The sequence below is a fragment of the Thunnus albacares genome, chromosome 15 (assembly GCF_914725855.1).
Source record: "Thunnus albacares chromosome 15, fThuAlb1.1, whole genome shotgun sequence".
Taxonomy (NCBI): Eukaryota; Metazoa; Chordata; class Actinopteri; order Scombriformes; family Scombridae; genus Thunnus; species Thunnus albacares.
The window spans coordinates 22,091,978-22,109,707 of NC_058120.1; the positions used below are offsets into that span (position 1 = coordinate 22,091,978).

Below are 17,730 nucleotides of genomic sequence, written 5' to 3' on the forward strand. Positions count from 1 at the left end.
ACAGCTTTATTTTAAAGGTGAAACAGGGACACTGAAATAAAAAGTGATACTGGGAACAGTCACGAGGGTTGAGACACTATTATTTCAAACCTTTCCAAATTGTTTAAGGGATACTTCTTGCGGAACTGTATGTGAGGCCGACGTAGTTTTGCATTGGGTTAAGAAAAATACTACTTCACACAGTCTCTAATCGTATCAGCCTGTCAACAGCAGTATGGCAGGCAGTACAGTGACAGTGTGCACAGAGGAGCTGTTCAAAGTTTTAGTTATTGGGGATTTAGGTGTGGGGAAAAGCAGCATTGTCTTGCGTTATGTTCATAAACGCTTTGATGAAACATACAAACTATCTATTGGAGTTGACTTTGCTCTGAAAACTATTGAATGGGATACCGAGACAGTGGTGAGACTGCAGCTTTGGGATATTGCAGGTGAGTGTCAAAATTATGGGTTTAACGTTGCAGTGGTAGAGTTTTCTTAAATCCAGGAGATTTGTGATGCACAAACAAATTTGTCCTGTGATGGAATTCTAACTCTTACAAATCGCGCTGTGATTTGAGGATAACTGTTGAATATTTTCACAGTCTGTTGGAGTGTTTTCAGTTCCTGGAAACCACAGCCCTTCACTAAATCTTTTCTCAGATCTAATTTTAATCCTAACCAGTGTCCATGGAAACATGCCATTTCATTTCAGAAAATTATTGTTCTTTGTCTCTCACTTGTTACATAATGTTCAGGCCACAGTCGGATTTAATATGATAATTCAAATCACACATGATAAATAAACAGTAGCATTACTTACTGTGTGTCTGGGCCAACTTAAAATTCAAATCCAAAAGCTGTAATCCTTTTTGCCAAATCACAGCAACTGTGAGAAATGAATTAATCTTCACCCTTGGATTCAGATTTGAGCACATGTTGTAGTGAAGCATATATTACACAGAATTTTTTCTCTCTTCCCTAAAGGCCATGAGAGGTTTAAGAAGATGTCCAGAGCGTACTACAAAGGGGCAATGGGAGCGTTAGTGGTCTTTGACATTACAAACAGCTCCACTTTGGAGGGTGCCTCACAGTGGAAGCAGGACCTAGATAGCAGAGTCTGTCTTGACAGCGGACATCCAGTCCCTGCTGTCCTGCTAGCCAACAAATGTGACATGACAGGGAGAGATGGAGACTTGGTGTCCTCCCTGGACAGCTTCTGTAATGACAAAGGCTTCCTGGGATGGTTTGAGACCTCTGCAAAGGTGTGTGTCTTGTTTCAGTAATTATAGGAGATGAGAATCTGCTTAAAGTAGCAGTTACAGAAATGCAAACATTTCTCAGAGGCATTTTTGGCTCAGTCAAGTCAATCCCCAGACCCACAGGTTCATGATATATCACTTTACTAATTTGATTAATTGCAAATTTATTTGAAGATTTGCATCACTGAAGTACAATATCAACTAAGACAAGTATTATTAATTATTCAAATCTAACCTCTATGACTAAATTTTAGTTTGTGTTGTACTAACCTGGTGGATATTTCTAAATAAATGTATGTATGTTGTGCCCCTAGTTAAATACAGCCAGTAATGTAAGCCGACAGCAGACAGTATCAGAGCTAAAGACAAAATGTATACAAGTACAAAATAAACAACAACAATACAGCACAGTAAGTAAATAAATTGAAAGGCATACTGTGTGTTTCATAACTTTATAAGCCTGCGTCATGTATAAGATCTTTGTCATGTTTTCATCTTATTCTTCTTAATGATTTAAAGCAAGCCAATTTAACTTTCAAAGAGGAAATAGCACTTCTTCCTTTTACAAATGAAAAGTTTAATTCAAATGCAGTAACATGCACTCTTGCCTTATTTGGTCTGGTAAAACCAGAGGCTTATGATTAGCTAATGTTAGATAATGTCAGCAAGCTGTGGGTGGATGTCATTGTGTAACTGATATTACTGAGTGATGACTGTTATCTACCTGCCTGTGCTACTGTTGCACTACATTTTACCATTTGCTGTTATCCCATAACTTGTGACCATAGTGACTGCTGCTATGCAAATAATACATAGTCTCATTTTAAAATGTGTTCTCTCATAATATTAACCTCTTCTTATCCTTTTGCTTAGTTTAATTCAGCCAATGATTGATTGATTGATTGACTGATAATTATTAATGTATTTGTTTGCTTTTGAGAGATTTTACTTCTATTTTGCATCCATAAAGCTCAGTTTTTCCTGCCACCCATGGGCCTTGTTGCTCACAATTAGAAGTTCACGAGGTGATATTTTATGTGTGAACTTTGCCAAACGTTGCTGCTCTACAGTCTAGCTCATAAAACGTGTTCAAATATTAACACACAGGAACAACTTGCAGCCAAGGTTCACACACCGAGCCAGTCACTTAACCGAACAGATGCAAATACACAATGTTCTAAATCATATTCTCCCTCACCATTTATAGGACGATATAAATATTGACGAGGCCGTTGCCCTCCTTGTCAAACAAATGATGCTGTGCAACACCAGCCCGTCCAATGAAGAGCATGACTGGGAAAGGATCAAAGTGAGCCAGGCTCCTGGGGAGAGTCAGAGCCAGACATCGTGCTGCTAGAGACCACGGCTGTGAAGCATCGAGCCAAACAGAGAGAACCACTGGTTAAACGCCCTAACGAGACCTGTTTTTGATATCAAGTCATGAATCTACAGCTACCGCACAGATGCTATTTCAGAAAGCCACTGAACCTATGGGCTGGGACTTCATATTCACATTTCTGTCTTGCCAGTTTCTCAATAATGTGTGGACTGTGTGGGTTGCCTCATAAACACCTCTGTGGAGAAACGATTGAGCTCATTTCTAAGATAATCCACTAACACAGTCAGGCTAATAAACAGATCAGCGTGACACACATCCTGCTGGGAAAAGTCTGTGACACTCCCAATGCAACCAAGACTTGCTGGTGATTGCCTACTATTGACCTACTATAATGAGAGGCCGGAAACTGTAAAACAATCAAAACTGACATTTTCTCAAACCACAAAAAAAAAGCAAGCGAGAGAGAGAAAAAAATCAAAATATTTTTGTATTTCAAGCCGTAAAATCATTAAATGAAAACCTATTCAGTCCCAGCTCTGAGTTTTACTTGTCTGTTATGCAACCCATGCATATAATTATCTGTTAATCACTTCACAGTGAGATGAGCTAAGACCCATGCATAAGCAACGCAGCTCAGCTTGATATGGCCAATAGCAGAGCAAAGCTATCAGCGTGACCTGATTTTTATGGAGGGAAGAAATATGTGAAAATGCACCACACTGCTACAAACACCGCCCAGAGAGGACTGTGTTACTGGGTGTGCTACACTAGAGGGAGCAGAGCACTTATATTGTATCTAGTCATTGATAGACAACAAATACTGAATATTATGATGCTTTTTTCTGTAAAAGGGAATCAACCACTTTATGACTGCATTTAAGGACTGATGCACTTACAAGTTCTGAAATTGTTGATGAAGAGTGAAACAGAGAAAGAGAAGAAAAGACAGACTCTAATCGAAAATATCTTTCCTATTGTCTCTCTGATATAAGTGTCATCAGACACAGAACAATGATTTCTGATATTGTTTATGTTATTGACCGGCAGCAGTGGAAGAAGTATTCCAATCCTTTACTTTAGTAGCAATATAACTATGTAAAAATACTCCAATACAAAGTAAAAGTAAATCCATAAAATGTTATTACAGGCAGAAAAATGTCATCTGTCATTGTTATATTGTATTATTTTAATGTATTTTATAATAACGTTGGCTAGTTTCATGAATAACAATGCATAATATGTTCATTAATCTGCAAAATAACTGATACCTGTCAGATAAATGTAATGCAGAATAAAAAGTACAAAATTTACCTCTGAACTGTAGTAAAGTATAAGTATTAAAAAGCTAAATATGGATATTCCCCAAGTAAAGTACAAGTTCCTAAAATTGAACTTGAGTAAATTTAGTTTAGTTCCACCACTGTTGACCAGAACAAATCAAATATACAACTCGGGATGGCGAGCTTCATCTTCTTCTTCTCTATTTGTCACAAATGTAACAGTATCAATGAAGTCAGACACATCACATGAATATTGTGTTCACATCTGCTCTTTGATACTACCATTTCTGTCAACTATTGTTAACTTTGAGCTCCAAAAAGGGATTTTTTTTTCCATGGATGGGGTCTTGTTGTTAATCATGTTGCCTTGACAGTAGATATGTTTTAATATTTTGTTCTTTAATGAAGAAAACCCTTGAATTTTTTTTTTCATATTACAATACATTTGAATGAAAGCTTTCACTACTAATAAAAATCCTTACTTTAAACTTTGTGAATCAGTGTCAAATCTTTATTCTGAAAGCAATAGGATGTTATTAATTCAACTGATCAACTCAGAGATATCATCCTGTTCATTGTCTTGTAGATATTTGGTGAGAGTGAAACCTTGTCCTTTATGTTCACTGACATGTTGTATATTACTCTGGTTATTTTTGCACACCGATCTGTTCTTTGCTGTCCTGTAGTTTTACTTTTCAGTGTCCTTGCTGTGCATCTAGGGAACTGTTCTACATCCTGCCTCTGGGTACCTACACACAGTAGCTCAAGTCCAAATTCAGGCTCTATCCTGGTATGTCATGTAGATGTTTTCAAACTGTTTAACCTTGAAATGTGTAAAACTCCCATACTGCTTTCTTTTATCAGCATTCATACACTTTGCTGATCGAGTGAACTGCAGCATAAAATCTAGGAAGGTAGTTTACCTCACGTGGAAATTGTGCCTGAGGGGAAGTGAGGGAAGAAGTAACACACAACTGCTAATTATGGATATATGTCCCAGATACTAGAGACCTAAATTCAGGAGTCAAACAGGGATGCTGGCCCCGATACTTTTTCACATCGGACACAAAAAGCTTAGCCTCTTAACTTGTTGTTTATAAATATGACAGTCTGAATGGGAGTCGCACTCTCCACAACAGATCCCATTACTTGTGCATTATTGATATTGCCCTATTTTATCTGCCCTCCAGTGTGCCGTTTCTGTGGCAGCTTCGTTCATATATTCATGATTGCATGAAAATTTCAATTTAGTCAAACTTGCGAATAGGTTGATAAAAGAGTAAAGCTGTATTACATATCCCTGCTGTGCCTCTTTCTGTCTGTCACTGTGTCTTGAATGACCCATTTTATCATAGCCTGTGTTAATTAAGTATTCGCTGTCTGTGGAAAGCAGACATAAATACCAGAGAGGTATTTTACTGCATAGATATTCTGTGTGTTGAATGGATTCTTTGACATGGCTGAGTCTCTCTCTCACACAAAAATGGCACATCCTAAATGTGTGCAGAAATGTGGGAAATGTAATGAATCTAAAAATTAATGGATAATATCCTGTATCATCATCGAGGAAACCAATCAGGGGCAGGAATCCATATGGCGCTATCCATGGTGCTGAATTTTGGCTGTATGGAGGGTCCCTCCTCACAAGAAAATGCTGTCAGACTATAGGATGATGTAATGTTGGTGGACTGCGCCATCTAGTGTATACAACATGCATGTGCAAAGTGCTTCAGGGAAGCCTTGGGGTGCAACTTTGTGAAGAAGTGAATATGGAGTTTATAACAGGAATAACTTATTCTTTAGAGATATGTTATTATGTTTTGTACTTGTGCATGCATTATGATACATCTTTAAATTCTTGACTTTGTTTATTAGGCAATACCAGACAAGATAACTGGAATTAAGGTGATAAAATAGATACTGGCAGCTAGGAAATGTATTACCATTCAATGGAATTATATTTTATCAACTTTTCCACAATGGTGCACTCCAATTGATATTAAAATTCTGAAGAGGACCCCAGAAAATTTAACAAAATTTGGCAATTTTTATTTTTAGAAACACTTTTTTAAAAGAAAGACAAAAAACAAATTATATGAATCTTGATATATAAACCTTATAATTATTTTTTCTCTTTTTTGGTGTGTGTGTCTATGGTATGTTTTTCTATGTGTGTACCCATCTAAGGATTCCCTTAGTCAGACTCCAAACGCTGTAGTTAATTTTATGCTTCACTTTGTTTGAAATGCTCAATGTAGATGTTTTTCCCTAACTAGTTTAATGATGGATAGGAATAGAATATGTTTTATATGTGGTATATATCCATAATAAAGACAAACTGAAGCACAAGACACCTTTATTAAAATTCAATGCATTAGAAATAGCAATAAGAGTTCTTGCATCTCTAGAAAATGGCTAAGTTGTAATTTAAACACAGACTCAGTTTTCACTTTAGTAAATTTTATGACCCGATAAAACTTCCTAATATTATTTAGGCCTAGTATTTACTGTTATAACTGAAGCAGGTTTTTGGTTTATAAAGAAAAAAGACTTCTGTTGGTCATTGCAAAAAAATATCAGAATGAAAATCCAGAGAAAAGATTAAGCTGCAAACTAACTCTTACAAAATATATCCTGCATTTGTCCACTTTTTCTTAAAATCTAGAATCTATGTGGCACAAAAACTCTCCCAAGGTAAACAATGTACATCTGCTTTACTTCATTATAAAACAATGTTGGGATTCACTGCATAGCCTACTATCTTAAGCACATTGTAAGCACCCCTTAAGTAATAATCTGAAACAGGGATACAGATAATTAATTAAGGGGTGCTTACAACGTTCCATCTAAATGACAGGATCTGTAAAAAAAAAGAAAGAAAAAAAGTCAGCCAGTAACAAAATGGGCTACTTGAAAAAAAAAGACAGTTCACAAAGGTCATCAATTAACCAGGTTTTCTGGCTTTCATATAACCAGATTTTCTAGATTTATAATTCTCTGTGGAGGTAAAATAACCTCGTTTTTCCTCCTTCGGGAACAAGAGAAAGGAGGAAAAACGGCCTATTTTTCATGCACACACAATAGACTGGATCCTGCATTGGCACCACTGCAAAAGGACTTACCCTCCTATCAAATTTCTGTGGGAAAGATCTTTAGTGAGGGGGATTATGCTAAAAGAAGATTCACATGCCCAAGTTTTGATGGCTCCAAACAACATTTTTGGAATGTTTTTTTTTCCACTGCTGCTGTATTATTTTATATATATATATTTTTAGGGTTTGACAGTTCACACAAGGGCAGCTTTTCTTTCTCTCCCAGCCGAGACATAAGTGGCTGCTCAGGAACACTCAGCCAGCAGGGGGCCACAAATAAACTGAAAATGTAATGTGGACTCTTCATTTTTTGCCACAATTAAAATGTTTTCAGACAAATTTGTTACAGTGTACAGAGTTACAAAAAAAATGGGGATTGTGGCAAAACATTAAAGGATTTTGTGGTGCTATAACAAAATCAAGGAAGGTCTCTTAAAGTTATAATATGACATGGTTTTCTTGTGCTTTTTACATTTACACTTTCAATAGGAATGACACTGTGTAAATTAGTTTTTATTTCAGTTACACCATTTCTGAGTTTTACTGTAATAAATGTAGTTGTTGCTCCCTCATGAAGAGCTATTAGTGGCAGGTAGGAGGAATTATCAATCAAAATGATACACATCTACCATATAACTATAAAGTTGCTTAAAATTAGAGGCATATATTTAACAAACACTTTGACTGCCACATTTTTTTCCACTAGACAACATTATTTTGAGCATATTTATACCTACTGATGGTCCTATTTGATATATTTCTTTCCACTAGATAGCATGAGCTTCTTCTAAGCTTTGTTGAAAGTCCATTTTGATAACTATTTCCCACTTGACCAAACCAGATATCTCACATTAAAGTACATAAAGTACCAGGATCAATATTTGTGGTAACATCTATCAAAATGTGTGTGTTTCATAAAGTAACAGCTATCAATATACAGATTACAGTCATGGTTAAAAGCGTTTGCAGTGGCCGATACAGCTGGATGGGAGTCCTATCGAGGTCACCGAATGTGACGGGTCACAGAATGCGCTGTAACACCAGCCCTGCATCCGGGTGCCCGCAGTGCGCAGACTCAATCCCCGCTGCAGTTCACTGCGTTTCCGTAGCCAGTCTGCTACCCGCTGAGTCCTGGCTGCTGGGGAAACAGCTCACGGAAACGATTGATCCCGATCGAATAACGCCAAAGCTGGTCACATAAATGGTGGATTAACACTGATATCGGAGGAGACACGCTGAATCAATGTTCGTAACTCGGGTGCTTTTGGAGTGTGCGCTGGCAACACCCTCCGTAACATGTGAGATGTATACAGAAAGATATTAACTGTGCGTTATTTCGGCTAACTAGCTAGCAGCTACCTCTCTCTCCCCCCCACCCCCCTCTCTCTATCCAATTTATGGTAGCTCGCCTGATCTGTTTTCTTAACCGTCGCGTCTGTACCGGAGGAAAATGAAGAAGTTTAAAATTAGGAAGGTGCTGGACGGTTTGACAGCGGTCTCCTCTTCTTCCTCCGCAACTGCCCAGCCGGGTACTCCCAGGGAAAACGATGTTGTCCCGGAGACTCTCCAGTCGGAACATTTTCAGCTGTGCAAGGTGGGTTTTCCCGTTAATAAGCAGCTAACGGACTGTTTTCGCACACTGACAGTCAGATGACAGCGGCGTGACCAAACACTGGCGTTGTTTTCATCCCTATCAGCACTGCTCATTGGGATGGAAATAACTTGAGTGTACGGGACTTAAAACACTAAAATAGTACTCTTAAATATTACAGTAGCAAGTTAAGGCTGTAGAGACATTGACAGGGAATGGATTTAAATCATTGACTGCCTTTCTTGGCTGTGTACCGTGGTTGTATTCAGGCTTTCATAGCACCAACGGCTGTTTGCGTTGCACTGAATCGTCGCCTCCAGTCACTGTTTTTCATCATTACTGTAAGTCAGCTGGCTAAGCTAATCAGCTCACTGCAGTTACACTTAGAGGGAGAAAAAACATTTTCAGTTAAAGGGTATGTTGACATTTTTTCAAGTCTATCTTCAAGGACATGTTCACAATTTTTTTTTTCCCGAGTTAAAACAATAGTCAGGTGCCCATATGATCACTGAAACAGGTTTTTCTTGCTGTAATCATTCCTCCTTTTCATACTGAACATTACAAGATGTCTTCATATTGCACTTACAATTTAAGTGATGGGGACAAAATCCACAAGCCTCCTTCTGTGCAAAGATGTGTTTGAAAGTTTACTTGAAGCTACTGTGAGTCCAGCAGTCCAAATGAGTCAAATCAAGTCTTTTTATTGCCAAAGTCCCTCCTTTTGTTACCATACTTCCAATACAGCTCAAAAGGGAAACATAAAGAGGGAATATGATGCTAAAAAGACTTTAAATGTGGCAGATATCCACTTGATATGACTAACTGAAGCCTCAAATAAGCTTCAGATCAACTTTTTACTGCATTTTTTGCACCAAACGACTTAATTTTGGCCCCCCATCACTTACACTGAAAGCACATTTGAATGAGATCTTTTAAAAGCCAGCAAGGAAAACCTCTTTCAGTGTTGATATTTGCACCTGACTGTTGCAAATATGACAGACTTGAAAAATTGTGAACCTATCCTTTTAATATAACACTCACATGCCCGTATGTACACTGAAAGACTTTTTGGGCTTGCTAGTTTTTTGGTACAAATGCATCTAGTTCAGCTGAAGCAAAAAATCTTTGTGTTTCCTTGTATGTTGTTTACTAACTGAACTGTGGTGGAAGGACAGTAAGAAAATGGGAATGTGGTGGTAAAAAGATCTTCAGTTTGGTAGAAACCCATTTAGTTTGCCTTGAAATCAGGCTGCTGAAGCCTCATATTAGCTTCTACTAAACTTTTGCATGCATTTTTACACAGAACAAGAACTGTTTAATCTGTCCCATATACGTCAAACTAAAACGTGTTGAGAAAGGATCTGTTCAGGGCCAGTTCTAGTAAATAATAATGCTTGTGTGTGAAATGTGTTGAACATCTTGTAGAGCCAGCCCACCAGCGTCTACCCCAGCTGGGAGCAGAATAGGTCAGGTCCCCAGGTTACGGGGCCATGGCATTACCTGTTACATAATCCTGCTGCAAGCTGCACAGAGCTCATGCATGGCTGGGCAGGGTTTCTAACGCGAAACAATTGAGTTATAGATTCCTGATTATGGTAACATGTTGGTGGCTGTAGCGCTGCAAGATCCTGGCAATGAAGTGCTCTCTGAGACTGCAAATGTGCGCCTTAAGATGGATAAAATGAATTTATTACTGATGTTTTACAGGCTTCAGCCCACACACATGTCAGGCAGATCAGGAAAAATATTTCGTTCCCCCTTTGCACTAATGTTTATGCTTTATCTAATTTATTTTGATAATGAGACTAATTTTCCACATTGATGGATTACATTTCGTGGAGATTATGATAATGTTCTTTCTCCAGTAATACCAGCTTGACTGTGTAGCGGATGATTGATTCGCTGGCTCAATATCACTGATATCAGTTCTGCTCTTTCCTACAGACTGTGCGCCATGGCTTCCCATATCAACCATCCTCAATGGCTTTTGACCCCGTGCAGAAAATCTTGGCCGTCGGGACTCAGGCTGGAGCTTTGAGGCTGTATCCTTTTTTTTTTTTTTTTCTTTTTTCATGTGAAAATGAAAGTGACAAGAGCCATACAAGGAAAGTAAAGCTTGGATGAATCCAGTGATTTTCTTTCTACATTCTCCCACCCCTCCCACACACACACACACACACACACACACACACACACACACACACACACACACACACATACACACGCACACAAAACAACACACAGTAGACCCACGTCTAACTTCCTGACATCCTCTCTGAAAACATCATATGATCGAGCCGCCCGTCAACATTCCACAATGTCTTGGGAATTCATACAGTGAGTGACCTTTTTTATGCCTCCTGTCATCAAACACAACAAAAAGAAAATCCAAACCACATTGAGGGAAGTGGAGGGCTCAGAGGTAGACACTAGCTAGGATGTGTTTCTCTGCAGCCAGCAGCCTCCTTCTCCTGAAGCACCCGGGCTCATTAGTGGTATCTCTGCAGTAGCATGAACAGCTCCTCTGCCATATGCCGAGGAGCCAACCTCATCAACTGTGCTGCCCATTCTGTGCCAGGATGTCACTTCATATGTGCTGTAAACATCACTGGACTTGCACAACACACACACACACATTCAAGCTGCTACAGTGCTGTGCAGCTCCTTGGGCAACTGGGAGTCAGTTTTGTATTTGTTTGTATGCGAAGATAGAAATTAGTTTTTTAGAGCTAACCAGTAACTTCTGTGAGTCACAGCAACAAAACTGCCCCCCGGATTCCAGACTATTAAACGCTGCATGTGCTTGTCTAGTCATATCCAGGTTATACTGTTTGCAAGATGACTTCAGGGTCGGCCTGTTAGTGTAAATACTCAGGGTTTCTCTTTATGGTGACATCCTGCATGGGAGGCCCATCTGCCTTATTTAGATTTTCATTGGAGGTGGCTCGATCGTTGTCTTTATCCACTCTCCAGATTAAGAGAGTATTGTGTTTACAGGGCGACTCCCAGAGAACACACACTGCTTCCATGTTGTCCTAATGTGCAAGGTGGAGCTGATGGGATTACTGTCATTCAGGCAATTGGTCCATTTATCAAAAGACAGGCTGTATCGATCCACCTCATTGCCCCTGGAGTTTGGTAACGGTGCCACAGCTCAGTAGACATAAGCTCAATGAGGTGTCTACAAGCAATAAATGTCTGCTTTTAAAAGATCTGTCTCTACCTCAGTGTTTTAATCAGTGTGTTACTGTAGACACTTCACTGCTCTTTCTGATACGCGCATGCCCTTAAATCTTGCCGTTGCAAAATATAAACTTCCCCTGTGTTTTGAGTTAGAGGCGAAGTAAAACATTAGTTTAAAAAATTGGACCCACTAGAGAATAATTGTCAGTGAATATTTCGATACTTTTAAAAAAATCAACTTGGTGCTTCTTCCCTGAGTACTCTAATTTGCTGTTGCATCCTAAAGGAAATGCCAAGTTTGTGCAAAATGGATGAGATATTACACAACATTGCATTTCTTTCAATTGCGATATACCCTCGCAGCTGATTGGTCGTGCTGGTTTGATGAAGTTTCCAGTGAACTAGCCTGTAGATTCCTCCTCTTTTGGCAGCAACAAAGTGTAAGCTTTTAGAAGGAACATTTTCTGTGTTTTTTCATTTGCGAGCTAGCTTGCTTAAGACTTCCTGCAGTGATGATTATCAAATGACTACCAGAGAAAGCCTGCTGATGTTGAAATGCTGCGGTGAACCATGTTGGTTTACCAAATGGGGAAGTGTTGATGTACACAGGGTTCGACTTTAATGTCTTATACTCTTGGGAACACCATGAAAACCCTTGTAAAAGCTAAAAAAAAATGTTCAGAATGTGCCGGAAAGTTTGGCACTACAGTGTTTTATTTTCTGCAATATTAAGAACTCAGTGGATGGAAAATACTAAACTAAATGGACTGTATATTTTGTATCTGGCACAACATGAAATATTGCAAATAATTTCAATCCAATCACATTATTTTCCATCATAGCAAGATATTTTGTTACATGCAAAGTCACAGTTGACTAGAATGCTTCCTGTGCTCATTCAATCCTTGAAGCATATGTTCTCCTAATGAGGCTGCATTAGAAATATAGTCAAGGGAACCGAGTATTATACTCTAAAACAGTCTCACTTGATAGACTTTGTAGTTTGTATCTGTGGCTCCCATGATCATACTAAAGGCTTAGATCATGATCAAACTGCTAAGCGTATAAGGAAGTTCCAACTACTAACTCACCACAGTGATAAAATCTCGTTTTGAGGTTCATCTCAGTAATTTCCTGCTAGCCTAGAAAGCAGCTTGGCTCAGCAGCACTATTAACCCATATTGCATTAGACTCAGTTAAGACCCTAGACATTTTAACATTGTCGTACACCGATGAGTTAATCCACACAGCCCACTTAACAGGCAGCAACAATATGTATGTCAACAGTAGTAAAGCTGCTGAAGTGATGCTGCTGCTGCATATGAGCAATATGAAGAAATAACAGTGTTACATATTTTTGCACAACCAGAAGCTATGACACAGACTTAGTGACTCCTCAAAATCCATTGCGGACCTGTGGAGACATGATATTCATTAATAATTCTGACAAATTATACAGAACTTGTGGGGCCTGGAGCTAAAACTGGACAGAAAGGTCATGGGTGAATTTGAGTTCGGTTGCCAACGGCCTTCGACTGGCGCCAGCTAAAAGTCTTAAAGTCTGCGTTTGCCTCCATCCATATGCAGAAGTGATGCCCACTGCTGAGCCTGTCCTGAAACGGTCTCTTGCAACCCCACCTTAGTTTGTTTAAGGCACTGAGGGATTGTTTGACCACAGCTGGGTTAATCCTATTCAGACTTACTATGCTGTGTCAGCTCAAGATGGACTCGGATAGCGACACAACTGTCGGGCTGTAGAGTTTTTGTTCAGTATGAGAAGAGATGCACCTTTTAAGTCTTGGTGGCTAATTCGCCTGTCTGGAGGTTCTCTCTGTGATTAGATCTTGTGCCACTTCCTTCGTCTTTTGTGTTGCTGTGCATGATTCGGTGCACATACTATCTCTTTGAGAGTGATTACAGGCTGGTTGAAATAGCATAGCTTTTCCTCTCTGTGCTTCTCATTTCTGTGTGGTTTGTGAAAGTATTTGGTGTTTTTTTTTTTTTTTTTTTTTGGTGGGATACATCACAGTCCTGCTGCCTACGTGGCAGTCTTCTGCTGTGGCCACAGTCTCCCTTTTGCCATTCTTCTTTTAGTTCACAAGCAGTTCAAATTAAAGCCTGACGTCTACTGTTGGCTGATTGTATGGCCTGGCTGTTTTTTAATGAACAGATTTAGCAGGCGGGGATTCTCTGACCTGTACTTAAAGAGTCAAATAGTTAATCATGCTCCTCTCATACCGGCTGACACGTGAATAAATAAGGCAGACAGGGCCCGCAGATGTTATTTATAACTCAGCTGTTTGATTTGTTTCCTGTTTTTGCCAGTGTCTGTTTAGGAATGCAACCTGAAAATCCCAACTTACACTCAGATAGATAAAAATGGAAAGCTCTGGAACCTTTTTTTTGTATATTGTTTGATATGAAAAACACATTCAGCAGGCTGGAAGCAACTTTAGAGAGTGATCAGTTCAGCACATTTTTCACTATTTTTAGATTGTGAACAGGGTTTTTCCCTCACATTTCTGCGTAAACTCTACTGGCAACTGTCCAGTTTTCTTTGACTGAGGCGACTTTAAGCTTTGGCCGTGCGGGTGTGGAGTGTTACTGTCAGCATGAGAGCGGTGCTGCTGTCATCCAGCTCCAGTTCCTGATCAACGAGGTTTGTTGTCATTACCTGTTCCTTCTCTCTTTGTTTGGTTTTCTCTCCTCATCCTCCTCCTCAACCCCCCCCCCACACTCTGTCTGTCTACTGTCTCCTGCATCCTGCATCCAAGCATGCATGTTCCCATTAGCTGGTACTGTAGACGCTGGTGTTTATTCAATGTTTATAGGTCACGAGTCACTACTAGTTGTGTGAACTGTGCTTTTAGCATCATATTGATTAAAAAGTAATGTTTTTGTGACCCACATGCCTCTGTAATGCACTCATAGTTGTGTGCCCCTAATACAACCATATCAAACTGCCTCATTTATGCTAATGGTGTAGTAATCGCCCCGTTTCTGACCCTCCATATAGGGGGCGCTGGTGAGTGCCTTAGCTGATGACAGCATCCACCTGTGGAACCTGAGGCAAAAAATCCCTGCTATCCTGCATTCTCTGAAGTTCAACAGGGAGAGGTACAGTCATGTTTTCTTTCTCTCCGCTTCTTCTGTTTGCAGTGAGGATGCATCTGTCGCTCTGTGAAGTGTGAACAAAATTTGGAAACAGCCCTCACAGCTGGCTGCATGCTTCTCGGTGTATAATTAGCTGCTTCATTGCCATCAGATCTTGGAAAATAATGCATTATTTCTAGTGGTAGTGCAACAACCTCTTTAACCACATAGATAGATTACTTCTAGATTACTTTATGAAAATGGGAATGTCCTAAGTAGTTGTAAAGTCTGACATTTCAAGCTTTAAAGCTGCACTAATCGATATTTTTTAATATTAATAATGAATCAAATGACTACTCTATGTGTAAGGTTTAAGGTGATGCTCATAGTGATGGACACACAGAGAATTGTCACCTAACTTTACAGTTTTCTCAGCTCTACAGAGCTTTTTTTGTCCCTTTTTAGCTCATTGTTTCGGTTTCTTGGTCTTTAAATTTCTGCTCTCGTCATCCCCATAAATCCACTGTACACTACCTCCCTAGCACCAAACAGAAGACAGACAAAATTAGCAAATAGAAATTCCAGACATGTTTCTCTAGCCCCACTAATTGCTTCACAAGCTAAAGAGGAGTGAATATTGGACTTATAGAACCATCAGGTGGCCAGAAAATATGACATAAAATCAATGCTAATGTTGCAGAATGTGTGAAAAGGACAAACAACATTTTTGCCATAAAAGCTCTGGTGATAATGTGTCTGAAGTTGTATTTTAGCATCTTCCTCTCTTACAGTTACAAGTCAATCAATGTATTTTTGAAATATAGAAAGACAAGGCAAGCGCACATTGGCCGTCCAGGTTTATTCATAAGTTCATATGTTCAATCAAAATCATCATCTGAGTAATCATATATGATCTGTGGACGGATGAACAAACACTAACAGCTAATATCAGGTCTGTCCTTTTGACGCTGTAAATGTGGTGTATGACTGTTTCTTCCTTCCACTTGAGAAAAGACAGCAGTATTTACTCTGCTATTCCTCCCTACTGATCTATATATAGTCTGCCTTCATTAGTGTGACACAGAGCAAGGCCTTTATAATTAAATCTTAGTCACTTGCTACTTCTTCCAGTTGGACCAGCATGATTAGGGACAAGGGTGACTCTTTTGATGGGATTGAGGCATGAGATAATGAAAAGCCTGGTTGTGATGTATCCTGATCTCTCTCTTGCAGAATCACATACTGCCACCTGCCCTTCCAGAGCAAATGGCTTTACATCGGCACAGAAAGAGGAAACATCCACATTGTCAACGTGGAGTCCTTCACTCTCTCAGGCTATGTCATCATGTGGAACAAAGCCATCGAACTGTGAGTCTGTATTTCACAACTCGTCTTCCCCTCCCTTTCCTTAGCGGCCATTTGCATATCTTCTTTGTGCACTTGTGAAGTTGACACTCAAACAGGAAACTCTGAAACGTAAAGGAATGTGTTGGCAAAGACAGTGTGTCCTGTTAAATGAGAATACTGTAGTTCTGATCGGTCTGAAGGCGGTTTGGAGGTGGTGATTCTGTTATGCCAGAACTTTCTGTAGAGACTTCTGGAGGTGTTTGCTGCCTGATTTAACAGAACATCTGTGATAAGAAGTGCCTACTTTATAACCCTTGTGACTTATCCTGTGTCACCCACTCCCCCGTGTAAACACCCACTGTAAGGATCACAAGGAACATCACATCACATCCTTTGCACTGCTAAATGTTGTACCGCATATATAACTCGGCAAGCACCACATGCAGGTAAAATTAGATTTTTGTGGATGAAATCTGTGTCACCCAATGTTCTGAACAGTAAGCATTGCATGTCTTGTTATATTAGTATTGCAGAACCTGATTCTGTGCGAGGATTGGCACTGAAAATTGGTACTGTGACAAAAATGAAAGACTTTCGCCAGTAGAAGTTACACTTTCCATGTAATTTTTCTAGCAGCTACCAGTGAGCTGAAAAAAATAATTGCAGACATTGACTGGCAGCTAAAATTGGAAGCAGTGTATAAAGATGTGTGTGAGGCTGGTGGTGGAATCTGATAAATTGCTGTTTTAGATCTAGCAGTTGAAAGTGTCAGGACACCAAAGTGTGCCATCAGCTAAGATAAATGTCTCAAAAGCAGACAGTGGAGATGGGAAATGATTTTGGCTGTCTGACTGTGGGGATGTAGACGGCATGAATAAAGAAAAGTAGTATGAAATTTAAAACACAGTGCTTCACAGGTCTTAGTGGATTCATGCTTGAGGTTTCCTGCAGTGGGAAGAAACAGTGCATGGTCCTAATAATCATATTTATTTAGTGTTGTAGTTTAAGGCGAATCCACTTTAAGTCAGCTTAAACTGTTCTTGTAAAATACTGTTTTCCTACCTTTTCAGTCAAAATCCATAATAGTTTTTAAGACTATAAAATATACTGTATACGCACATGTATTAGCATTATTCTTAATTAAAGTGCTTCTTTATTTTAGTGCTGCATCACATTGTGGTGATTAGGGACTGGAGTTCGTATTCCAGTCTATCCTTGTCCTTTTATTCACTGCTACATCTCCGACTGTATCGACTCATCAGCAGCAATGAGATCATTAGCCACTGGAGCCAGACCACATTCAGAGGCAGCAACACTTTCTTTAGGCCAGACCTTCACTTCCTCCATGCCCCTTGCTCTGTTGCCACGGTGATGCTGTCTCCACATACTATAATCTCTCATAGACCCTCATGTGACCCCACTCCCTCTCTCTCTCTTGTTTGTCTCTCTCATATGTCGTGTCTCTATCTTCTGTTGCACTGATGCACATTTTCATCTTATAAACGTGCTGTTTTTCTTTTGCGCACGACCTGAGGTTTTCTACTTTTACCGTTTTTGTTTTTCTTTT

The 17,730-nt window shown here is 39.5% G+C and overlaps 2 protein-coding genes across 7 annotated transcripts in view; both read left to right on the forward strand.

The window, feature by feature from the left end:
- The first annotated feature begins 214 nt into the window (after positions 1–214).
- Positions 215–3,006, forward strand: rab32b (RAB32b, member RAS oncogene family). The gene is made up of 3 exons (XM_044374369.1): positions 215–428; positions 964–1,241; positions 2,446–3,006. Exons 1-3 carry the CDS (start codon positions 215–217, stop codon positions 2,593–2,595), a joined length of 642 nt encoding a protein of 213 aa, XP_044230304.1. The 3' UTR covers positions 2,596–3,006.
- A 5,008-nt stretch (positions 3,007–8,014) lies between these two features.
- The window catches only part of stxbp5b (syntaxin binding protein 5b (tomosyn)), a 29,723-nt gene continuing 20,007 nt past the window's right edge, over positions 8,015–17,730 (forward strand). For 2 of the 6 annotated variants that reach the window (XM_044374265.1, XM_044374266.1), the window contains exons 1-5: positions 8,020–8,543; positions 10,485–10,582; positions 14,301–14,382; positions 14,740–14,840; positions 16,050–16,184. In XM_044374265.1, coding sequence (XP_044230200.1) covers positions 8,400–8,543; positions 10,485–10,582; positions 14,301–14,382; positions 14,740–14,840; positions 16,050–16,184 — 560 coding nt within the window. In that variant the 5' untranslated portion in view covers positions 8,020–8,399. Of the gene's footprint in view, positions 8,544–10,484; positions 10,583–14,300; positions 14,383–14,739; positions 14,841–16,049; positions 16,185–17,730 lie in introns of all 6 variants that reach the window. The other 4 variants (XM_044374267.1, XM_044374261.1, XM_044374262.1 and 1 more) reach the window with 4 other exon arrangements.